The sequence below is a fragment of the Ascaphus truei genome, chromosome 4 (assembly GCF_040206685.1).
Source record: "Ascaphus truei isolate aAscTru1 chromosome 4, aAscTru1.hap1, whole genome shotgun sequence".
Lineage (NCBI taxonomy): Eukaryota > Metazoa > Chordata > Amphibia > Anura > Ascaphidae > Ascaphus > Ascaphus truei.
The window spans coordinates 329014500-329041184 of NC_134486.1; the positions used below are offsets into that span (position 1 = coordinate 329014500).

Below are 26685 nucleotides of genomic sequence, written 5' to 3' on the forward strand. Positions count from 1 at the left end.
TAATGAAAATATATATATATATATATATATTTTTTTACGGAGGAATCAATATACAGATTTTTATAGCTCTGATACTGAATCAGATTCATAGACGCACAGTTCACACAGAGACTGTGACTGTGCCCTCATTCCCCTCCTCTACATTTTTGGACAGGTCGAATATAGATCCTGATTTAGGAAAAAAAGAAGAGACTTAAGAGATCGAGAGAGGTGGGGCTATGGTAACCATGTCCATTACAAACAGCTCAGGTCTAAGCGATAGACTTAGGGAAAACAGATGTGTGCAATGAACCTTACAGGTACTGAATAACAAAAGGAGCATACAGTATATCCCTTTTAAGGTAAGGGTCAACTTTCTTACCTACTTCTAAGGGGGGCACATTTATGGTTGTAAAAGATTTACATTTGTGTTTGCAAGAAAGATGCCTGGAACCTGACACGAAATATGCAGAAACAGATGGCTGTTGCAGATTTGGAGGATCCATTAGAGGATAATCAATATACTTTTGATATGAATATTAATGTTCTTTAGGAACTCTATCAGGAGGGTCTTCATGACACTTATAGTAATAAATAAATAGGTTCACGGATATCAGCAGCACATCAGTCTTTTCTCCACCAATATCTACGCGTCCCAATGTGGCCAATGTTTGTGAATTGGTTGAGATCAGATGGAGCAATTGTGATATCTCTGGCCTTAGTCCTTTAACTAAAGGAGAGAGAATGGCATTTAAAGGTCTTCCGGGTCATAGAGAGATAATGATTAAACCCTCGGACATGAGTGAAAACAGTCTGGATGAAGGAAGACATGTATAAAGCAGAAATATTACGGCAATTAAATGAGATCTGCTACAAGAAAGTTACCTCTGATCCTTCCAGCAGGATCAACAGACTATCTGAGATCCTAAATGGTGCTTTAGAGTAGGGGTGCGCAAAGTTTTGAGACTGCGCCCCCCTGCCTGCTCACCTCCCGGGTCTCAGCCCCCCCTCCTGCTCGGCTCCAGCATCAAATGACGTTGTGGTGTTATGTGATGTCTCATCACCATGGCAACACGTCACGTGACACCGCTGCGTCATTTGACGCTGGGTTACCATGGCGACACATCACCGAAGACCAGTAAGGAGAAGCTGCAGAGGCCTCGCACGGTCCCCCTTAATTTAATTTCAATAACCTGGGGGAGAGCGCGGGACATCTGTAGCCACCGCGCCCGCCTGCCCACAATTTGCGCACCCCTGTCTTAGAGAATCGATTTATCAATCAAGCTTTGTCACGATAAAACCCTGAAGAAGGTCTGTCTGGGGAACGAAGTGTAAGGATACTTGGTGTTTTATGGAATAAACTCACTTTTTTATTTCCTATTTGTCAGTGCATACACCTACTACTCCCCTGCTAAAATATATGTAGGCAAAACTATAAGAGAATTTAGGTGTATTTTGGAGCACAAATATTATATTTTTTAAAAATTCTGTAATGAGTTGTGTCGAGAGATAAATCAATGAAGTTCGCCAGGGGTCTATCAAAGAGTTAAGGTTCATCCATGTAGATCAGATCAAATTGGGCTCACGACAAGGCAATTTGGATGGATGCCTCTTACAAAAAGAAGCTAGATGGATCTATATTTTAGCTAGCAGAGCACCTGTAGGACTCAATGAAGAACTTTTAAGTTATCTATTTTCCTACGAGATCATAAGAAATAATCTAGATTCAATTAGTATGTGGATAGGTTTAACTAGGAGTATTTAGAGAAGTGGGTCATCCTTTCATAAACATCTTTTGATTATGTATGGGATTTGTATTGTATATTTAATGCTGTTGATTATGTGTAATACACATTTAGTAATACAAAAAAAAAAAAGGGGGAGAACCAGCGCCTCTAAAATATAAAATCTGACCAAATATAAAGTCCAACAAGAATGAAGAGGAGTCCTGGGAGGAATCTTCAACAAAGTCTCAATCAGGACAGACAAACATATAAGACAAAGAGAAAAAAAGACAAAAGAAAAAAGATCATTACATATTAATTAGGATTATTACAAATTTAATACAATGTAAAATAAATGAAACAACATACACATGTATGTGGGCTAGAGACACTAATGAGGCTGTAACATCCGGTAGGGGTAGAATTGGAAACCTACTTAAAGCAATGCTGAAAAGTAAAAGCCCGTAGAGCAACTTGTCTTTAAATTCGGACCAAATCCTCTGCAAATCCTCTAGCCCACATACATGTGTATGTTGTTTCATTTATTTTACATTGTATTCAATTTGTAATAATCCTTTTATCAATCCTTTCAGTGCTTTTTGTTTGTTTTGTAAGTTACACTATGATCTTTTTTCTTTTGTCTTTTTTTCTCTTTGTCTTATATGTTTGTCTGTCCCGATTGAGACTTTGTTGAAGATTCCTCCCAGGACTCCTCTTCATTCTTGTTGGACTTTATATTTGGTCAGATTTTATATTTTAGAGGCGCCGGTTCTCCCCCTTTTTTTTGTATTATTTGCACTGGTTTGTGTTAACCTTTTACCTAGGCAGCCCTCACTTTAAATGTAAAGCATATTGTATATAATACTGTCACTTATTTTGTGTCATTTTTCACAGTCACCGCATCAGCGCTTATTACACTGCTCTTTCCCTTTACACATTTAGTAATGTAAACTGATATAACATTTGTGATAGTATGATATTTCACCTTCAATAATTTCCGGTGCATGTTGTCTTTAAATATTAATGGATACGCTATGTGAACAGGCCCGGGTTAAGACCCCATATGTGGGAGGGACGAAACGCTTGTCGGAAGCTCACAGTGTTGTGAGCAGAAGAACGGACGTTCTGGAGTTTCCCACTGCGTTGATGTGCCAATTATTAAATGGTACCAATAACACCTACCGTGTAAGCATGAAGGTATGGGACCAATAAAGGAAATTGCTTGGTGGTGGTTTGAGAGCGCCTTGAAATTCAGCATTTTAACCCAGTGGAACTGGAAGACCAGATGTTGATTTTAGGTCACGGGTCTAACGACAACAGCCCGATAACCCTGGCTTAAAGCAAACCTAGCGGAACAGGAGATAGATCACACGTGGCGGTACGTGAGTAAACATCATTATAACATTTTCTGCAAAACAGTACAGCACTAAGGTGGCTAGGGGAATACATGCTGTAGTTGCAGAGAGGCTAATACAAATATGACCAACAAGACCCTGTTATTGAGCTTATTTTTGGATGAAATAAGGCTAGATGACAGTTTTCAACTTTTTACTATATACAGCTTGTGGATACAGTGAGTGAGAAACGATATAATTGCTGGGAAGCAGTATTAGTTATGTAATGTGACTTTAAGGCACTTTGCATTAAGAACTGAGAAAAGGTGGAGTGTGCATACTCTTGTAGGAAAACTTTCGCAACACTTATTACGTACTATTTTACTAACAAGTGCAACAGAAGTCCCGTAGATGCTTATAATTGCCTTTATTATCTTGCTTAATATTTTATAAATATATGTGTGCTTTTGTTTTTCACTATGCACTTTTGTGATTTTATTTTTCTTTCTTAAATAATAATGTTTATAGGATGTGTAATGTTGGTACGGGGTAGGGTGGTGACGGAGTCTCTGATTTAAACATTTATAATAAATTGTATTTTTTTGATCGTCAACACAGCGGATTCTTCATTATTTTGAAAGTGGCGACTGCTTCACATTTTCTTCTCTTTTTTTTTATTTAAGTCGATTTTCCTGGAAGAGGTTTCTTTATTTGACACTTTCATCCCAAAAGTAATTGTGCTCTGGAGCGGTTTGTTTGTTATTTTTAGAATGTAAAATCTTTAACTGCAAAAGATTCATATTAAGATTAGCATTTCCATTTCTAAGCCGTTATCCTTAATGCTTACTTAATATCCAATTACTGTGCCACCAGCAACATACGATTGTTTACAGCATGCCAAATGACCTTGAAAACCAAAGCAGTGTTCATTTTCGTTGCGTTACAGCTGTAGATGAGTGTACAGTATATACAGGCATGCACCGAGGAGAGCACCAAATACAGGCACAGAGATAGAAGTTTAACTCCCCATGCAACTTTATAATTAGTTTGAAGTCTTAGCAATGTAAGTTAGTAAGACATCAGGGAACCCAACACTACCCCACAGACACATATTAATGAGACAATAGTGAGGTAACCATTCTGTCTCCTCCTTCCCCCCCCTGATTTGTTGTGTTATTGTAATGGTGGATCTATGTGCAGGTGAAATTGGGAATAGGGGACATTTACTAGAAGTAGATGACAGGAACCTGACGGGAGTCTAGGTTAATAAGAGCCATTCAATCGCAAATAAACTTCAATATTAAGTTACGTTCACATTATTAGGTGGTGATTTCTTTGTGAAACATAGCAACAATAATGGCAGCTCAACGTGATCTTGAACAGGTCTCATTAACTATGCCGAAGGGCGAGAAAACAAAATGACATTGTAAATCCGGGTGGAAATTCATCAGCATTGTAACGTTCTCCTGTATGTGTACAGTGCTCCTTCCACAACTTGTAACAGTCTGCTCCGTGAGCATACAGAAGACAAGGCAGTGTGATGGGCTCTTAGTTGCTCACTTACTAACATTTCCCAGGAGTTGAATGCTTCTTCCAAAAATACAATAATAAATATTTGATGTTCATCTAACCTCAATTTGCTCACCTGAAAACGAGTCTTGTGAAATCTGTGTGGCTCATATGGAGTTAAATCTATAAAGAACTGGCCCCTTAAACGCTTCATCTACTAGCACAGGGATGGCCAACTCCAGTCTTCAAGGGCCACCAACAGGTCAGGTTTTCAGGATATCTTGTCTTCAGCACAAGTGGCTCAATCAGTGACTCAATCAGGTGACCCTTGAGGACTGGAGTTGGCCTTCCCTGTACTAGCATTATCTATTTGGCACTAGTATCTAGACGAAAGCGGGGAGTTTTTAAAAGAAGTCACCTGTACAGAGGAGGACGGCCTGCTGAACCTAACTTCATATACTGCTACGGCACAAGATATATGTTAAGTGTGCATTTGTAAAATCAACCTGAGCCTATGTCGCTTCCATTTATTACCTGCCTCAATAATTCTATTTTAAAATGCTGAGCTCACAACGATGTCTCACATTGTAAATTCAGTATTGCCCTGATGACCCACTGGCATTTGGAACTAAAGAAAGGTTTAAATTTATGCCTTCTCTCTGATTCTGTGGAACATGAAAAGCTGATCTTAGATCATGAAGCGAGTCTGTGAGCAGCCCTGCAGCGCTTACTCTTTAGCATTATACGACGAGACCAAGATCTTGACCGTTCCTCTGTACAATTCTATTAAATAACTTCGCAATATCATTTGAAGGACATTTTTTTTTTTTACAAGCTCTGCGTCAAGAACTGCATCTTGAGGTACTGTAGGGTCTTTAAAATCTCTTTATGGAGTGTGGTGAATGCACCTTTTGTCTTTTTTACTTGTGTGGTCAAGTAGAAAATTAGTGTCGTTTTGTTCTGTATAACTTCAAAAATAAAAATGTGGCATCTAAACAGTTTCTTGCCTGATTTCATAAACCGATTATCTTCTATGGATAACATAACTGTAAAAAAAAAAAAAGTTACCAAAACTTGCTTTAAACTGCAAGCAGAATGATCTGTTTTGACCCATAACAACTCATGAGCAGAAGACATCGTGTCAGAGCTGTTGAAAGGGCCACGTCCCCGTGGCTGCAGTAGGTGACACATAAATTACTAATTTAATCATTTGAAATATGTAATATACAATATATCTCTATAATACGTGTAATATATCTTGTACCAGTTTAGTATAAATATTGTAAGAGTAAATGTTGGGGGAAATGGATCCCGTTCTGGTTTACAGATGGAACAAGCATAATGATACTCGAAAGCCGATTCCATTTCCATAGGGGCACTTACTGTAGGAGTGGGCACCATTGTCATTATCACTAGTATATTTAAAAACATAGAAGCCCACTCTAATGAACAGGGGAAAGGGCCAACTGCCCCATTCCCCACCCACCAAAACATCAACTCCTTATCCGCCTATTTTTCCTTATCCCCCCTATTAGAAATAAATGAATTTATAATTGCCCTTTAATATTGCTGCTGTCTTCCCCTACATGCCCATTATAACTTGCAAATATAGGCAGTTCTCTTTTAAGCAAATGGACATTGGTATTTGCAAATTTCAAGTTAAAGTGACATTAGTCACAAAAAAGGCAGTTAACACTTTTGGTTAAAAGAGTAAAATAATTATAATTTAGAACATAAATATCAGATCGGTGCTGTTCTGTTCATGGCCCAAAGCAGAAATCCACAAAAAACTGTGGGACCAAAACCTTGAACAACCAATGCTTTTTGGTTAAACACATTGCTTTGCGGTTTGACTATACAGGTGTGTGCAGCGGTTTCTGCATAGACAAAGAGAAAGGGCACCAGGCAGATACTGATACAAACATTAGAGGTCGGTGAAAATAGGACCAACACTGAACACAAGGACAAAAGGAATACCAGTGTGTTGTGTTGGGAACACCCGGTGGAGATGCTGTACACGGTATGACAGCTTAGTTATCCTTACTCACTGCACTTCCCTTTCCAGCATAAGAAGATGGCAGCAAATGGGTCGAGATAAAAAGGACAGACTTGTAGCTTGGACTGGCAGTTTTGTAAATGGGTTTTAAGAAGGATTTAGAGATAATCCGATTCATTCTGCAATAAACATGATTGGGCCAAAAAAATTACAGAAGTTCTAGCAAACATTATTAAATCAACACAAAAAAAGTGATTTTCATTATATTTAAGTATGTAAGTTTGTGTTGGGGGGAGGGGTAAATATTTTGTGTCTTAAAGCAATCAATTTGCTGCTGTTTTTTATTTTTTTTAACAACCTCCAAGACAACCTGCACATCTCAAACCTCTAAGGACTAGTGTGTAAATGTAAAGTGTCAGCTCTGCAGCCCACTGCTGGCTGCAAGCCTGTAAATGTGTTAGAATTGTCTGTGTCTCCCACTACGTATAAGGGGACCATATTAATACCCTGAGTGAACCTGTTCTGTCGCGGCCACCTTTATTCTAAAGCTTACCCAGATAAATGCGGGGCTTTTCTCCGTTTCTATCGGAGTTTCCCACGCGGCGGCCGCATCATCAGATAAGCGCTAATGGCGCTTATCCTTGAAAGCGCCCGCGGCACGGGAAACCAGCTGGAAAAAAGCCGCGCGCCTCCACGGTTTAAAAATTCCCGCGGTGGCGGTCGCAGAAGGATAAAGGCGGCCACCACTGTATCAGTGTTGTAACAAGTGATGTATCAATTATGAACATTGTAACAGTGTTTCGCTGCCAACCGAAGAAAGGAAAAAAGTTTTTAAAACACGGCAGCCTGCTGCATAGCGTATAAGCAGTGAGCTAACTTTGGCTGGGAACATCCTACAGCGCTGCTGAGGTAAAACCATTAAAAAGGTTATCACACAATTTTTATACAGCCTTATAATAATTGATTAAAGTTACCCTAGTTTAACTGTTTTAACATTATAGACATAAGGGGATTTTTCTTTCAGGCGTCCAGAACAGGAGGTAACACTTAAAGTGTGAGTACTAAGCGTTAAAATGCATGGCTGGAAATCCAGTGAGTAAGCAATGCATAATTTACACTCAGGCTTCTATGGCACCCTGCTGATTCGGTTCCCCTGTGTCTGGAAACAGGCCGTAGCTCAAAAGAATTAGCCAAGTAAGGTGTCAAGTGGGGATAGGGAGAGGTAAACAGTTTATCCCTGACAGATGTCCAGGTGTCAGGGGGCAGGTAAACAACCTGTCACAAGGAAAGTGGGCTTGGCTAGGTATACTAAGCGGCTTAGGGACGAAATTCGCACATGCCTGTGGCATACCTTGAAGCCTCTGCCAGGCTTCCTGAAGTATGGGCGAACCTTGCCAATAGGTGGGATGTTTTGTTCCCACGCCGCGATTGGTTGCACAGTGTAAAGATAGGAGGACATGTGAGGTTTTAAAAGTCTGTGCAACCTGTCAGGAGGTAGATTCAACATGCTGTAAAAAGATTCACCTGAGATTCCCTCAAAGATCTTTCCTGTAACCAGATGTAACATTGTAACTAAGTAAGTGTATTTTCGGCTTATTTTGTAAATTAAGCTGTGTAAATTCATTGTGTGAATAAATTACAATTTATTTTATCTCACATTTTGCTCAGTCAAAGGATGCAGGTATTTTTGTGTTAAAAGCATTGGTCTCCCGTGACAATGACCAGGTGCATAACAATGAACTTGTGTACTTTTTCATTTGTATGTTCAATTAACTGCACAAATCCTGAATTCTGTCAATGTCTGTGAACTCTCATTTTTACCAAGTTGACACGAGAAGAGGGAGAAAAAAAAAGCAATTCAGTCTAAATCTCTTCCTCAATGTCAATAATGAATATATTACACATCAATGCCATTAATAAATCCCTCTGGGATACTAATGGCTTATCTCCCTGCCTTTTAAAGTCACCTGATATAAAATAAGTGATGTAGCCACATAACCGCTGTACAGTTAGGGCTATGTTTGAGTGTTGTGCTTTTGTGTTGTATTCATTGCTAACTAGTAAGACAAGCAACATGTTACAGTATATTTTACCAAACTTAACTACTGTATGGAGAGAAAAAAAAAATAAAAAAAATTTAAAAACAGATCTGAAAAAAGGAACCATAATATGGATATTATTTTTGTTCCATAAGAAATTATTTTTGCATTTAATTATTTTTTCTTTCACCCCTACAATGAAATTAGCATGAGGCCCAAAGGGATAGTTCGGTGGCTGCGCTGATAACTAATCACCAGGCCCCTCACATGCACTAATGTGGGTTTGGAATACTGATTATATATGCATTTTGGATTTCACTGAACATAACCAGTTTGCAGACAATTAAATTACCATTTAGTCCCATAGAAAAGTAAATCATAGTGAAGTAAATCTTACATTTGCAGGCATATCCCATTGACAACAGAATAGCTTTCAAAAGATCAAACAACCTCTAAGGAGCAGAGCTGTTGATTAGGTCTTCTGCACAATAGATCTCAGGAAACTTAAGTAATTAAAAAATTTGAGATAAAACCTGAAATCCTAATAATGAAAAGCTTAATGTAAAACTATCATTTGTCATTTAATGGTATGTGCAGACTATAATTAACTGCATCCCACAAGAGAAATTACACATCCCCAGTTTTGCATGTGAAATTGCATGCACTGTGCAAATCGCTGGGATTATAGACTAAGGCAAATACTACAAGGGCTCCAAAAATGGGTCTGTTATCAAAAGACACCTGGATAATATTTAGTACAGCAGCCATCAGGGAACTTGCAACATATCGGTCCACTGTTTTCCCAAGTTCAACCAGTAAGTCAACGTCCAAGTATAGGACCATCATTATAAAATAAAAAAATAGATGAGAACCACATTTCTAATACAGAACAAAAGCTTAGATAACTATACTGTATATGGCAGATTAAAAGGTCAGATGTTGGAAAGGATATTAACCCATTCAGGCCTCTGAATCACATGATCGCTCCTGTAGTGTTCATATGGTTTTGATGCACACCCCAACACTAGTAAACATTAGAGTAAGTTCATGAACCCCCCAAAAAACAAGCTGAAAAGACATGGCGTACAAATCAGATGTGAGAAATAATTAGGCATTACGCGAATAGGGTTAGGCAAAGGTTTTTTTTTCCTTGTTACCCATATATTTACACTTAATACAAACTTGTCACTACATGCGGCTGACTGTAAAGAAAATCCTGAGGTTCAAGAAATAAATCCAACTGATATATTTAAGGAAAACCTAACCCTACACATTACTCTAAAGCAGAGAGGGCAAACCAATTGCACAAAATACTTGCCCATAAAAAGCAAGTTTCCCATTTAGGCAATGGTTAAGCATACAGTACTTTGCAATGCTGCGGCTAGCCTAACTAGAAGCCCGATGAGATTTATTGCCTGTTTATGCCAGGCTACATCTCTATATGTTTATGTCAAATCCAACACAGGTTGAATATGCCAAAGTGAAAACATTGGCATCAAGCACACAGCTTGGTTTTATATACATTAAGTCACTTTTATAACCCAAAAGCAGTGCAGCAACTACATCAGATATGAAAAATATTGCTTTCAATAGGGGATAGTTCAGGAATCACATCTATGTTGCAGTGACCTTAGCTAACATACACTTGTCACTCTATTAATAATCAGATATTTTGTCTCGTATAGCGCTGTATACTGGATTTTGCAGGCACAATGCGTCACTGCCCCGTACAGCTTACAATCTAATGCTGTGCCTGAGGGCACAGGGAGATTGAGCGATTTGCCCAAGATCCCATGGATTCAAACGGGGTTCGCCCACTTCAAAGGCAGTAACGTTACCCCCAAACTACACCTCTAGCCCATTTTCTTCCATTTAAAAGTCTCACCAAAAGGATTGTACCTGCGAATCTGTTATATTCATTGATACGCGATGTGCGAGATTAAAATGACAAAAGTGTCCTTTCTAAAAGAAAAAATCTATCTATCTGAACCATGGAAATGGGACTGAAGTTTGCAGGTGTTATGTTTGTCATGATAATAATACATATATCTAGACCAGGGTGGGCAACTCCAGTGCTCCAGGACCCCCCAACAGGCCAGGTTTTCAGGATATCTCTGCTTCAGCACAGGTGTCTCTCAATCAGTGGCTCAGTTTTCGACTGAAGAGGGAAAAAATCTAGACACACGGTCTTCTCTTTAGGAGATTTATTCAGCAGTGAAGCAAACCAACGTTTCGACTGCCACGCAGTCTTTATCAAGGTGAGGGCTGACATACAATAGAAAAGCACATCATCTGTAAATAATATTGCTGCTCAAATTGAAAATCTTGTTCAGATAGGAACGCTGTACTTAGGGCCGATAACTATCCCTCAACGGTTTAGAGAGCATAAGAGTGTTAATTAAGAAAGGTACCGATCCTACAATATTGGTGCAACATTGCGTACAACTTAAACATCCCATATCGGCTATGAAAGTCATGGGTATCGAGATTGTACCACCATTAAAAGGAGCCTTAGATAGAGATGCTGCTTTCTAAAGGAGGGAAGCTTAGTGGATATTTCAATTACGGACTAGTATTGGAGGTGGCTTCAACGAACAATTGAAACCTTATGTTTCCTTGACAGGCGTTGACCGTGTAGTGACTATGATGGACCTGCGCCTGTATACCTCCGGCAGCTTCGATTCTTACCATTGATATGCATACTGAAAGATTTATTATAATAGATGGTTGGATATACACTTTATTTTTGTGACACTTCTGTTTTTTATGTGTGTTTATATGTTTGCCACTGATTAAGCCACCTGTGCCAAAGCAGGGCTATCCCGAAATCTTGACCTGTTGGTGGCCCTTGAGATCTGGAGTTGCCCACCCTTGATCTAGACCGATAAAGATGTGATTTGCCAAAGGATACTGGTCCGTCTGAGGTCTTCGAAAGTTCTCCGGAAGATTACCTTCATACATCAGCCTTGCTCTTGTATTTCCCATGTCCTGCATGCACTAAACAAAAGATGGGGGGGAGAAACAAGCGAATGTTACAAAATGACAAGACTTATCGTATTATCTTATTTGCACAAATCATGTCAAGAAAACACAAAGTACTGTAGGTAGGTATAACTCCACATCCACTTTTAAGAGCTACTTTGCTGGTGTGTTTCACACACAAAGCTGTTGGTCCTAGACATTTTTGAATAGTTTCAAACCTGTAGTTATAATAAGACACTGTATGAGTGTTTCACAGTTTAGAAGGCATGTAGATCCATCATGTCTGGATTTTGTTTTCCCATTTGATGAAACAATCCACTTAAGTCATTTGAGATCCAAGAAAAAAAGAAATATATTGTAAACAAAATTCAGACAAATAGAATTGTATAAAGGGTGGAAACGTATGTAAACCAGAGCTTCCACTCTACTTCCTTCAACCTTAAATGCTTCAAGATAGGATAGCTTGTTTGTATTTTCTTAGTGACCACCTGTTATAAGGTCACAAGATAAAATGCCATGAAAGAGCACATATTGACCCAGAAAAGCACATATATTTCACTTGAGCTAATCTATTCTATTCTCGCATACACCTTAACACTGTTAGCATGTAGATCAGAAGATACTGGAGGAGGCCGGGCTAATAAGCCAACTACGCTAAGGGTCTTACTCTACAGCAAGGATGCTAAACCCCAGTTTTCAAGATCCCGCAACAAGTCAGGTTTTCAGCATATCCCTGCTTCAGCACAGGTGCTGCAGTCAAAGACTGAGCCACTTGTGCTTGATGACTGGAGTTGAGCACCTCTGCTCTAGAATGTCTGAAGTGGCTGTCCAGGGCCAGTATAGAATTATCCCATGAATCGGTAACTATCTTTTCAGGACAATAGCTCAATATTTAGCCTGCTGCATTAGGCAATACTGGATTAATGAAGGACCGAGTCAGCAATCCATTCAGGAACAGCAGTGTCGTACTGTACTTTCATGCTCAACATCTTCAACCTTGTTACCGGATCTCACTGCATAGTTACAATGAGACTGCAAACCAGGCACATTAAGGTTATGGTGAATTAGAACAGCGTTTCCCAAATGGTGGGTCGCGACCCGGCACCGGGCCACGGCACCAAAATTGCCGGGTCGCAGCGAGGCTGGCCGCGCGGTGTCTCCCGTCCGCTCAAGTAAAAAAAAAATGGTGGCGATTCCCCCCGCGGTCCCGCGCGCTTGCGCAGGGCAAGCAGGGCCCGCTCCCTTCCTCCCCCCCGCTCCCAACGTGGGACGGAGGACGAAGTACCAGCTCTCTGCGGCCCCCACATTACATGGGGGAGGGTGGAAGTACAAGCTCCTACTGCGGCCCGCTTCCCCCCGCGGCCAGCTTCCCGAGCTCACCTCCCGTGGCACCCCCTCCCGAGCCCACCTCCCGTGCCCCCAAGCCCACCTCCCATCCCGGGCAGCAGGGGATATCAGGGGCACCAGGGGAAATGGTCCGGCGGCAAGGTAAGTCACCCCACCCAGTCACTGCCTCCCACCCGTGTCCCTGGCCCCCTCCCACCCACCCAAGTGTCCCTGGCCCCCTAAAAGTCCCACCCACCCAAGTGTCCCTGGCCCACTCGCTCCCACCCACCCAAGTGTCCCTGGCCCCCTCACTCCCAACCCACCCAAGTGTCCTTGGCCCCCTCCCTCCCACCCACCCACCCAAGTGTCCCTGGAACCCAAGTGTCCCTGGCCCCCTCCCACCCACCTAAGTGTCCCTAGCCCCCTAACCCAAGTGTCCCTGGCCCCCTCCCTCCCACCCACCCAAGTGTCCCTGGAACCCAAGTGTCCCTGGCCCCCTCCCACCTACCCACCTAAGTGTCCCTGGCCCCCTAACCCAAGTGTCCCTGGCCCCCTCCCACCAACCCAAGTGTCCCTGACCCCCTAAAGTGTCCCTGTCCAACTCCCAAACCCAAGTGTCCCTGGCCCCCTCCCACCCACCCACCCAAGTGTCCCTGGCCCCCTAAAGTGTCCCTGGCCCCCGACCTCCCAACCCACCCAAGTGTCCCTGGCCCCCTCCCTCCCAGACCCAAGTGTCCCTGGCCCCCTAGCCTCCCACCCACCCACGTGTCCCTGCCCCCCCTCTCCCACCCAAGTGTCCCTGGCCCCCCCTCCAGTCACTCACATCCGTCGTTGCCTGTAATTCACGGTTTGTGTCTGTGTGCGTATAGGGGAGAGCGAGTGTGTGTGTATCAGTGTCTGTGTGTGTGTATCTGTGTGTATCTGTATCAGTGTGTGTGTGTGTCTGTGTGTGAATCAGTGTCTGTGTGTATCAGTATCAGTGTAAGTGTGTGTGTATCAGTGTCTGTGTGTGTGTGTAGCAGTGTCTGTGTGGCTGCGTGTGTGGCAGTGGCTGGGTGTGTGTGTCAGTGGCTGCGTGTGTGTGTATCAGTGGCTCTGTGTGTGTATCAATGTGTGTGTGTATCAGTGTCTGTGTGTGTGTGTAGCAGTGTCTGTGTGGCTGCGTGTGTGTCAGTGGCTGGGTGTGTGTGTCAGTGGCTGCGTGTGTGTATCAGTGGCTCTGTGTGTGTATCAGTGTTTGTGCGTCAGTGGCTGCGTGTCAGTGGCTGTGTGTGTGTATCAGTGGCTGTGTGTGTGTGTGTATCAGCGGCTGTGTGTGTGTGTGTGTCTGTGTGTATCAGTGGCTGTGTGTGTGTGTGTGTGTGTATCAGTGGCTGTGTGTGTGTCTGTGCAGGCCCTATAGGCCAAGATAAGCGATAAAAATTTTAGTGGGTCACGAAAAAGAAGTTAAAAAATAACCGGGTCACGGAAAAAAAAGTTTGGGAAACCCTGAATTAGAACATCAAAAAGAAAACAAAAAAGAAAGAAAACCTTCACAAAATAAAAGAAAAACAACAAGAGAGTAACCTCCCAGGCACTACTAGGGATAACATAATAATAAACCATAATAACGCTAGCAAGTGGAATTAACAAATGTAAGAAATACATTTGACGAAAATAAGATACATGACACAAGCATGATATGCATTACAGTATATGCTACAAATCAGAAAATCTGGTCAATGATGCAGATTAACTGTCTTAAGTCCTTACAATTTATGCTCAAATAAATCGAATGTGATTCCAAGCTTTTTTCCCCCCATTTATTTGTTTATACAGAATTGAAACAGGGGGTCTCTGGAGTCAAACCCCATTCATTTCAGCTCTTGGGATCCCCTGCTTCCAGAGACAACTTACCTCCGTAGAAGGTGCCGGCGGTGTTTCTCTGCTTTTTAAAGCTCCACATCATGTGGGCCAATAAGAAGCCGCACCGGATGACATCACAGCTTCCTATTGGCCCGCAGGACGTGTGAACCTGGGAGAAACCTTAATGTAAACCCTTATACCCAGCCGGAGTGGCTGTGGCACCCCTTACAGAGGTATGTATCTCTGAAAACAGGTGGTCCCCGGAGATGAAATGAAGGGGGCTCAGCTCCCGAGATCCGCTGCTTCAATCCTGTGTAGAAAAAAAAAAAAAAGCGCTTGGATTACCTCTTGTAAGAGCAAATGAAAGCATGAAGACATACTGTAAAGAAAATCACTGCATTGCCGTCTTCCCACATTGCAATATCACAAAGCATTTATCGGACATAGAGATAGTGCCTGCCATTTTCCTCATAATTCCACCCTTGTTAGATACACTTGCAAATTAATTCTATTCTTTGGCACCTCTGTAGCAATAACTATTGACTGCTTCTACAGATGTTCTTCAACATTCGGCCTTCCCATACATATATATTACGGGGGGAAAAAACGAGATGGAGCAATTAGCAGGCACATGTAAAACAGAAAAACTCATTTCAACCATGAATGATCTTTAAAAACCTTGTATATATAATCCACATGGTACAGTACCCACAAACGGCATCACATTTGTCAAAATAAAGGAACAGCGCTACCTACAGAAAGTAACATTACAGATTCACATACACTGTTCTTATAAAAGATAAATAGCTAAAGCTCCCCCCCCAACCCCTCTAGAAAATAATAAAGAGCCAGGCAAAGTATGGCTAATTAACTCTAATAGTCTATGTTTTTGTTTAGCGAATTTTAAAAAAATACAATAAAATAAAAAATAAACCACAAAACACTGCCCCCCCCCTCTTCTGTATTCTCGAATCCAGGGGTGTGCAAACTTCCTGCGCTGCGCCCCCCATGCCTGCTCTCCCCCTTCCCTATAATGTGGCGTCAAATGACGCCGCGGAGTTATGTGACGCAGCGGGGTCATGTGACGTCATGTCTCCGTGGACTGAACTCTCAGCGCGGGGACAATGTAAACGACACGCCCACCCACCCCCGAAAAAAAGTGTCGCGCCACCCAATTTGCACACCCCTGCTCTAATCCAAACAGCCTTTGTCACGGCGAGCGCCATTGGAGTGCTGGGAATTAATTTATTTTTACTACTTAACAGTAAAAAAAAAAAGTTTATAGGGGCCGGTGTTTAACTGGATAAGAAGTAAAGAGTGACACACTGTGCTCATTGACATGCCATGACCCAGAATGCACTAGAAGCACAGTATGCTAAGAGATAATGGGGTATGACAGGGCTGCAGACCTGTCTGAGACATGTGAATGTGCTCACAAGTGGTATTTGCCGCTTTTTACTAGTATTCTGGGACTTGTAGGGAAAGTATTTCATGTGGATTAGAGGCTAGTAGTAACACGTATAACATGAAATAAACATTTCAAGCATGGTAATGCTCTTCAGATTCTGCAACATGATGTTTTTGTTTTCTTAGACATGGAAGGTATGGAAATAAAAAAAAAATGCATGAGGATAATTAGCATCAATATATAAGGGGTTATTTTATAATGTCTTAAGTGGCTGTTCGGGCTGTTTTCGGCTGAAAATCCGCATTGGCTCGAATGGGGATTTTTTTTTTACGGATAACGGCAGCTTCGGACAATTTAGAATAAGTCTAAATATGATATGTATATATATATATATATATATATATATATATATATATATATATATATATATATATATATATAAAGAGAAAAAAGCGCACTCCCCTAGTGCATTATCTTATGATGCAGATGAAATAAAATTTATTTAAATAAATGTAAGGTAGATAATACACACTTACATATATATATATATATATATATATATATATATATATATATATATATATATATATATATATATATATATATATATATATATATAAGAAATACTCATGCAAACTTCTCAGGCAAAGTCAAATGTATACTAACAATAAAAAATGGACTTTAAAAAAAATACTCCTGATGAAGAAACACTGTTTCAAAACACGTAGCGTAAAGCAAGGAGGCATCCCTGCAGCAGTCTGAATGAGTATGTGCCCCCGCTGACATCATCCCTGCAGTGCCGCTCTCAGCTGATTGCCGGCAGGCACACACGGAGGAAAAGACAAGGTGGAGGAGTCCTAGGGACAGCAGCCCCTGATCGCCCTTCCAGCAGCCACCCAAGACGTACAGTATATTGGAGAGACAGGCAAGGGGAAATACCGGCGGGTGGTACAGCAGAGTAATCGGAGGACAGTAAAAGCCTTATAGGCTATACCAACACTCAGTGACTTACACTATAGCAGTCAGGGACTTACACTGGTTGGGATGCCATTTTAAAAGACAAGTCCATTTTTTTATTGTGAGTATAAATTTGGCTTTGCCTCACAACATTTATACTTATATTAAATAAACTTAATACTCTATGGGAGGTGTGTGCGCTATGTTTCTTTTCAGACAATTTTAATTAGGTGGAAGGACTTTTATCTCACCAGCAGCAACACCAAAGAGTTGATTTATTTGTATTTTTTTCTGGAATCTAGTGGGTGCTCAAGAGAGTGGACCAAAGACTTGGTATTTAACACGTACACATTGTTGCAGATACAAGACTATATTATCGTGTGTATGTGTATACATTTACATATGTGTATACATATACATATTTTAACACTCGCACCCGTTCTTGACATTTATATTTATCTGTATACCATATGCTATGGGGTTCTCATTTGAGCTCGTTAGTATTATATTATATATATAGACGTGTGACAAACAATATATGGGTCGAACAACAAGGAAACTGAAATTAAGATTTGCTGAACTTATTACCAACATTCAAAAGGGGTTTATGCAACATAATCTATCAAGACACTTCAAAGTGTCATGGTCAAAATCCAGCTGGGATCAAATGTATTGGTATAGATAGGTTGGAGCCAAACTGGAGGAGAGGTGATGTTGTTAATCAAATTTCCAAGTTAGAGACCAAATGGATCCACACTTTAAAAACTCCTGTGCCATTAGGGCACAATGTGGATATTGATTTACGGGGTTTTCTCCTTAAATAATTACTTTCTCCACAGCTCCATTTTTGCTTCGATTTGCTCTGCTCTTTTATATATCCATCTGCTTAAATATCTATTGCATACATTAGACTATTGTTGGACATCTTTATTCAAGTTATTTATTTACATGCCTGTGATCATGCTTTGTGGCTCCTGCTGCACTGTTTCCTGTCATGCATTGTCCATGGATCATGTGCACATTGTTTGCCACCACTCTCTCCCTTTCCCCCTTCCCCTCAGTATTCACTGTTCATCCAGCATACCCATATGTACCCTCACTGTCTCTTCACCTTTTCTCCACTTTCCATTTTTTACTTTGGCAGTTGTAGTTCTCTTTTACACACTCTACAGCATGGGTTACGTGCGCCATTTCAGATGCTTTTGCTGATCGCGCATGCGCAGGTCATCACCATGGCAACAGAGGATGCTCCCACTAGCCAGCCCAGATCCTGATGGCTGCTACACCCATTGCTGGTTCGCCGAGCTGACGGCCGATCCAAAATGGCCGCCGGTTATCACCATGACAGCGGAGGATGCTTTAGCCATCAAGACAAGGGACAGATTGTTGCTAAACTCCTCACCGATTAGCCGATCTGATGTAAAATGGCCGCCATAGATAGGATTATACAGAATACGCCTGCACATGGTATCACCGTGACAATGGAGGAAGCTTTGTACAGTCAGCTGTGATTAGGACAGCTGGTATGCTCCCGTTTTTCTAAATGGCTGCCTTCTGCTGATTGGAGTAAACAAGAGACACACCACACGAACACCATTGATTGGTTGATTGTTGATTGCTTTCTGGTGATTTGGACACTAGGGTTTTGGGTATAAAAGTCACTCTGGGCAGGGGTCTCATTGCACACCCCCCTGGAGAAGATCTCTCCCCGGGATCGAAACGTTGGTTCTGTATGTGTCTGTTCAAATACACTTTTTTGGATACTTGCCTGTGAGTGCTGCCTCTTTATTTATCTTTATTTACTGTTCTGCTGAATGGTTAAGTATACTATATATAAACCTAAAAAAATCCTCATTGGAGCCAATGCAGATTTTTGGCCGAGAACAGCCGAACAGCCACTTAGGATAGTATAGAATAAGTGTAAATATCTTTCACCCTACAAACATGAACTCCTGTTGCTTCAACTATAACCATACTACAGTATCAGAGTTTGCAGCTACAGGACCAGTCGTGTTTCTGAGCAACTCAATAGATTAGCTCTGCCCCTCATTTTTCAGTGTAAGGGAAGATTTAATAGTATAATTTGTAAGCTAATCGAAAGGAAATAGGTGCATTGAACAAGGTGGAAGTCATTGAATGATAATGAACGGTTCCTGTGAAATAAGAGAATTAGAAGCCTGTGCCCTTTTTTTTCTCATTGCATCACAAATGACGTCTCCAATTCATTCCCAGAGTAATGAGATTTAATTTACAATGTAATGATATAGAGCTAAAGAGGGCTCCATGGTTAGAGGGAGCAGTTAATTATGATTCAATGACTCCCACTTCAATGTCACTCATTCCCATTACTTAGTGTCCTTATTTGAAAGAATATATGGTTTACACCTGAGGTGGGCAACTCCAGGTCTCAAGGGCCACCAACAGGTCAGGTTTTAAGAATATCCCTGCCTCAGCACAGGTGGCTCATTGGAAGACCTGACCTGTTGGTGGCCCTTGAGAAGTGGATTTTCCCACCCCTGGTATATAGCCTTCGATCTGTAAATTGTGTGCTCTGTAGAGAGAAAAATATCCCCTGTGTCATCAAAGGTAACAAAAGTAAGAAACTGGGAATCCATTTGTAAAATGAGCCGCAGAGAAAACGATGTCAAATAGCAGAGTCTTTATATAAATAAAAGGGAGGAAAGAATCACCCCACATGTAATTTGGACAAGTGGTGATGGTTTAAATATACAAGCTGGCCGGCTTACTCCCAGGCAATTTACACTCATTCTGTGTGATCTCTGACAAATAACTTTGCCTTCCTGTACTTCTAATTACCAATCTACAAATGGTTAAACTATTTTGTTTCTATCCATCCTTTCTATCCCGTTTAGTAGGCTGCCAGCCATGCAAGAACTATGCTGCCAGGAGTTCTCCCCAGATGTACATACAGAAATTGCTTCTGACGTACAGTTGGATAGCACAATGGAATAGGAAGGCAATACTATTGGACTATTAACTATCAAAAGACTGCATCAAGATTGGTAAAATAATACTTGAGATCCCAGCACACACATTGTTATGGGACATAAAGTGTATGTCCCAGAACATTTATCCTGCAGCAGATTTTAAAGAGCATCATTTTAATACTTCACATTAAATGAAGACAGAATTTTATTTAACAAATAGACAGGCAAAATTATATTAGTGTGAGCATCGTGTTAGAACCATCATCTTTGGGGGTAGACGAAATAAGATCATTTATATGCCAAACCTTCACAGTATCAGATTAAAAAACAAGTCTACATAATTATGAAGATACAAAAAGATAATTATTAGTGTTATACTTTCAGAAACATGTTGATGGATGGATCCATCAAGTGTGCCAAGAGTTATCAGCTGGATAATCTGTCTTTGTATAGAAGTAAGACTCAGGAGAAAAGCCGACTCAGCTTAATTAGCAGGCATTAGGAATAAAACACAGCACAAATTGTTAAACATGCATGCAAACACAATTCCAGCACCAGTGTTATATTAACTCAATTACAAAGCTGCAGTGGGTTGGAAAACATAGGAGAAATATAATTCAGTTTATTTTTATCCTTTCAATATATTCAGTGACATAGTGGTCTGTTAAACAAAGGTCTACAGCATTACATGCACCCTCATAAAACCAGTTTTACACTAACATTATTAGTTACATCATTCATTGCAGGTTGCAATATGTTATCTATTCTATGTGAGCATTAACCCCATTAAGGTCTCTTCTTTAAGCAAGTGATCTACAGTATGTGCTCCCATAGCGACATCATCTAAGAACAGCTTTCATGATACTCCAATATATAGTACCACGCCATGCACACACTTCCCTCAAATACTATTACACAGAGTAAGCCTTGGCCTAGTGCTGGTACGAAGGATTAGCAAATGACTAGTTATGGAGCACGACTTGACACGTGCCACCTCTCTTAAAAAAATATATATGGAGAGAACATAGCGTGATACAGTTTTAATGGACATAAAAACAAAGGTGATGGAGAAAGGACACACTCATTCTCCCAATCCTTGGAAGCATTGAGTGCTCAGCCGTATGAAAGAGAAGGCGAAACGCATAGGGTTTTTGACCCTCTGAGGATCCCGTAGCCGGTAACAAAGCCACCTTACTGCAGCGCGCGCAAACGCAGAAGTGCCGACGCCGATGCCAACAGCCACGAGGATCGGAGCATCCAGGCTACAGGCGTGGGGCTTTGCATCAAAGGAGAGTTGTTTCGGGACACTTCGGGTGATCCAGAGTGGTGCGAGTGTGCCCTTACAGCACGCAATTCTTCAAAGGATTGGGAGAATGTGAGTGTGCCCTTTCTCCATCACCTTTGTTTTTATGTCCATTAAAACTGTATCACGCTATGTTCTCTCCATATATACTTTTTTTTTTAAGAGGAGGCGCGTGTCAAATCATTCTTCTACAGACATCTACAGTATGTGAGCGTTTCATTCACTTACCACCTGTGCACTTTATTTACTTTGTTATTTTTGCATTGTTGGATGCACTCTATTGCGCTTAATTTTTTCATATGTAATCTATGCACAGAGTATCTAGAAACTGTTTTTTTTGAGCAGCACAGAGAAGCGCCATTGTATTTACACCAATATTGTTGAATTTAGATTGCGCTTCTTATTTCCAATCTCTAGTTATGAAGCGGAACGGGATGTAACTAGGTTCCTCTAAAAGGTTTAATCACCCCCAGCATCAATACCCCCAAAATGAATCTGTGTTTTATAGACCTATTTACACCCCCACCCCCACCCCACCCCCCACCCCCCAGTACCAGAGCAGCAAATGTTCTCTCTCTCTTTTTCTTTTATTTAGAAAATGACAACAAAAAAAACTACAAACATGGCTGCCACGATCGCCCATAGAAATCCGCGTCACAATCTCCTGATGATGTCGTAGGAGCGAGCATCGACACTGTGGCAATTTTGCGTCCACAGCGGAGAGAACGTCTCATTGCTCAGGAAGCAGAGGGTCCACAACGGGGAACCACAGATCAGCTCCGGGGGATAAACCGGTTCAGATTAGTAACAAATAAAAACAAAAACGAACACCAAGGATTCCTGCTTCAAACTAATATTTATACTTGTTTGTATCCTCTACAAAAATGTCATGTGTTCCTTTTCTCTGGCTCCTCTAAATTCCCTCATATCAGCTATTTATGTTTATCATAATTCCTTTCCAAACAAAAGAAAATAAACTATTTACTGTAGCTTTGATTATTGACAAACAGATTTAATTATAAAAATCTCCCAAAGCTCTTGTTTATGTGGAAACATTGATTTAAAAACAAAATGTAAGATGTAAAAATATTTATCATTATTTGATGAATATTTATTTTAGCGTTCAATGACATACAGTTAACCAATAAAACAAAAACCATTCGTTTACTTCCCCCCAAGGAGGGCCTGCCCCTACAGGAAGTGATCGCATACCCTATATCATGGAATGTTAGAAGACAATACATCATTACGTGTACAGTATGTTGATTTCGAGGCATACAAAGCAAAGATCAATACTGTACATTGTGAGAGATGGATCTTAACCAAGGCAATTAAACTCGAAGGGTTTTGGTAAATTGCTAAAAAGGATCATTTAAAAATGACTAATGCATTGAAAAGTATACTAATTGGAGTTTAGTCTATTATTAATACATGTCATTGTAATTGTGATATTCCGTGATTAAACAAATGCCTGAATATCAGATCCACTTGGGTACGTGGTGTGACAGGTAAAGTAAGACAAATAAACCACTACCAGCCTTTCACCCTTTAGAGATGACTGGTATGTCATATCCATACATTTGTAAGGTTGATAGGTGTGTGTGTGTGTGGGGGGGGGGAGGGGGGAGTGTAGGGGGGGGTGGGGTGTGTGTGTATTTATATATTTTTATTTATATAGGCACCCACAGTGTAGTCAGCACTTTACAAAAGGGACAATAAAGTAAAAGCAATTATAATACAATAAGTGCAACAAACATAATCAGTCAATAGGAAAGGAAATCCCTGTCCCGGAGAGCTTACACTCTAAATGAAGGAGATATTTAAGAGGCACTTTTGTTTTAATATATCCAGTCTTTCATTACCTTTACTGAAAACTAATTACCTAAGTAGCTGATCGATTAGTTCACCGACAAACGAACAGCAAAGATCCTGCCACCCAGGGTGCACTAAATGGCTGCTTTTCAGATTCAATTAATACTTCAGTCAGTGTAACTCAGCAGCTACAATGTATTCTTATATTACTGCTGTAACGTTATCTATTGTTACAGTTTGCAGCTCAAACTGCTTGGCATGTTGGCAACAAATTATCACAAACAGGAAAGTGTTGCAAAGATCTTGCACTGTTGGGTAAGGCCGCGGGCATGGTCAGCGCTGAGGCGCTGACCCGAGCTGAGCCGCGCTCACGCTCGGCAGTGAGCCCCTGCAGCCGCAATGAGAGCGGCTTTAGCAGGGGCTTCCGCAAGCGTTCGGAAGCGTAGCCAACATTATTTTTCCAGTTTGAGCACTCACGGGAGCGCAGGGCCGGTCACGTGAGGGGTTCGCCCAATGAGGGCGAACCAGCTCCGTGACGTCACTGGCCTGCCCCCCGATACGCCCCCGGGCGGCGCGCGAACTAAGGCCAGGGAAAGCACCCGCTTTCCCTCAGCCTCAGTGCGCCTCCGCACGGCTGGAGTCACCATGGACTCAGCCTAAGGTTGCTAAAGCCTGCTATAAAAATCAAAAGGAAGCTCATTATATGAAAACTTATTAATAATGGCATTAAAGCAGTAAAACATAAAAAAAACCCTACATGTTTTTTTTTTTTAATAAATCAGTTCTGTAGTATTAAAGTCATTATTAATGATTTTTAAAATGTACTATTCATCTTTTGGTTGCTGCAGCAACCATTTAGAAAGTCATATCTACTTCCTCTTATGAAACAGGCTCACACACCTTTTTGAGCTCTGACCTTTGGCAACAAAGTATCACAAACAGATCTGTTATGTTTCAAACAGCAGACTGTCAATTACTCTGAAAGCTGCAACAATAATGTGTTAAATTTAGTGATATAATGTTGCATATCAGCTGCAACATTTCACTGGCTGCAGCATAGAATCAGAAGGCTCCAAAAGTCAGCGTGTGCAGCGCACAGCAATGAATGGAAAGAGCAGGTCTTGCAAAAAGATCCTTTATTGACAAGCCATCAGATGTGGGGAGCAGCAGCAAACCTTCTACGCATTTCGTTCAAAAGAACTTTATCAAGAAGTGCTGTACATAGTATAACAACAGTTTATATACAGCTGACTGCCGTTTTTCGCGCCAAACAGTGACGTCACGAAACGTCACTGACCAATGAAAACTCACGTTCATCGCGCATGCGTCCCGTGGCTGGGTACTATGGGATCCTCTGCTCATACCAGCCGTGCTCAATCACGAGAGACACGCCCCTCAGGGCGGCTCAACCGATGAGAACACACCTCTGGCAGTGGCAGGGAAACACCTTTTCCCCGCTACTTGGCGCATGCGCAGATGAGCCGCTAAGCAGATAAGTGCTGCATTCCCCCGTTCTGCCTAAGAGACATATATTACAAAAGCAGTAATAATGAAACACCCCTCCTCCCCTGGCCACACACACACAATGAACCCCAATACCGATACACTTCCCCCTCTCACACTACCCATACAACACCCCCAATACAGACACAATAACCCCTCCCAATACAAAACTACACCCCCAAATATAGACACCACTACCTCCCCCAGATACCATTAACACTACCCCCCCAAAATACAATTACCCCCCCCCCCCCCCTCTCCAGCTGCTGCCACCTCTTCCTAGGCCAGGCCTGCCTCTCTTTCCCACCGGAAGCTGGGCCTGACTTCCGGGTGCACCCAGCTTACGGTGGGAGAGAGATAACGGCGGGGGAAGAGGCCACAGCAGCTGGGGAGAGCCAGGAGCGGCAACCAGAGGCCCGGGCATCTGGACGCAGACGTTGGGCCCGGCCTCTGGCCCCCACAGTCACTTGTCCTGGCTCTCTCCCCCTGACCCCGGCCCTGCATAAGGTCATTAGCTTAGACCTCTGTGCTTCATGAATGTGTCATCAAATCTAGGCGGTGAAATCTCCCATAAGCATGAAAAGGACTACAGAATATACAGTACAGTGCTTACAATTTTTATTGGCCACCAATAAAGACACTATAAAAAAACTTTCATTTTTTTTAAATAACCTTGTAAGTGGGACTTTTACACATTAAAAAATATAAAAGCGGAACAATCAGGGAAGTGGCTAGAAATAACTTGCCAGAAGTATGGCAGTCTATACGTGTGCGTGTTTATATATAGAGGTATCTGTACCGTATTAGCCAAGCTTAATAATTAAAAATAAATAGACGATACCGTTCTGTGGACAACAAAATGCTTTTATTTGTGCCAGCTTTCGAGATACACTGATCTCTTCTTCCGGCGGTGTTACAATGGATAAAGCAAGCAAGGGTTTTACTTAAAAACAGTGTGTCTTGGAATGTATCTCAGGGAAGCCTATCCCTCCCCCATGTGCAGTATGCGATTTATGACTTAAGGTGTTAAATGGTCCCTGAATGTTAGTGATGCAAGTGTGTGTGTGTGTGTGTGTGTGTGTGTGTGTGTGTGTGTGTGTGTGTGTGTATGCCTGTGTACCCACACCTAGAAGTCTTACGCAAGATCTACCAGGGAACTACAACCCATTCGCCAGGAACATACAAGACTGCAACAGGTCTTCCCTGAAACACCCTTATTATCATACAGACAACCTCATAATCTCAAGAAAATGATGGTGAGGAGTAAAGTATTCAACAGTACAACTGAATGCGGGACAAGACCATACCAGGACGCAAGATGCAAAACCTGCGCAATGCTCCACACAGCGGGCACAATACAAATAGCACACAGGAATCAGGAGTACAAAATCAGAGGAAGGTTCACCTGTTCCACCAGCAATGTCGTGTATCATCATGTGTATGAAATGCCCAGGGGGCTGCTACTACATAGGTGAGACGGGACAGGGGCTAAACAAGAGAATGAATCTGCATCGCCACAGCATCACATGCAGAACAAGAGACTGTCCTGCCAGCGAACATTTCTCTGACTCTGGCCATAAGATGAACTATCTGAATGTGGCCATACTCAAAAGTAATCTTAGAACACAGAAAGAAAGATGATTGCATGAATACATATTTATGCAACTGTTCGGGACAATTAGCGGTGGCCTAAATCGAGACCGCAGCTTCAAGCTGCAGTTCAGTCTTTTTTTATTTTTTTTATTTTTTTACATTCAATAGTTTCATGTGGGCAATCTCTAATTACCTAAAGAACTGTATAGCTGCCGGTCAATTCGTTCTCCATGTATTGATCGGCAACATTTGGTGACATAATTAGAGCTGGCATATGTTTTTCTTCTGCTTCTTTCTCTCAGTGGAAGCTCATGAATATTCATGAGCACTCCTGCACTGACAAGTGCTAGAGGGAGGGCAGGGCTGACAAAGGGGTGTGCCAGAGCTTGTGACAGGACATGAAGGGGCAGTGCCTTAGCAAATGCTT

General features: G+C 41.6%; 1 protein-coding gene across 4 annotated transcripts in view; it reads right to left on the minus strand.

Moving 5' to 3' along the window:
- The window catches only part of SMAP1 (small ArfGAP 1), a 421957-nt gene that overhangs the window by 242411 nt on the left and 152861 nt on the right, over positions 1-26685 (minus strand). For all 4 annotated transcript variants that reach the window (XM_075598066.1, XM_075598068.1, XM_075598067.1 and 1 more), the window contains one exon: positions 11493-11578. In XM_075598066.1, the coding sequence (XP_075454181.1) occupies positions 11493-11578 (86 nt within the window). The remainder of the gene's footprint in view (positions 1-11492; positions 11579-26685) is intronic.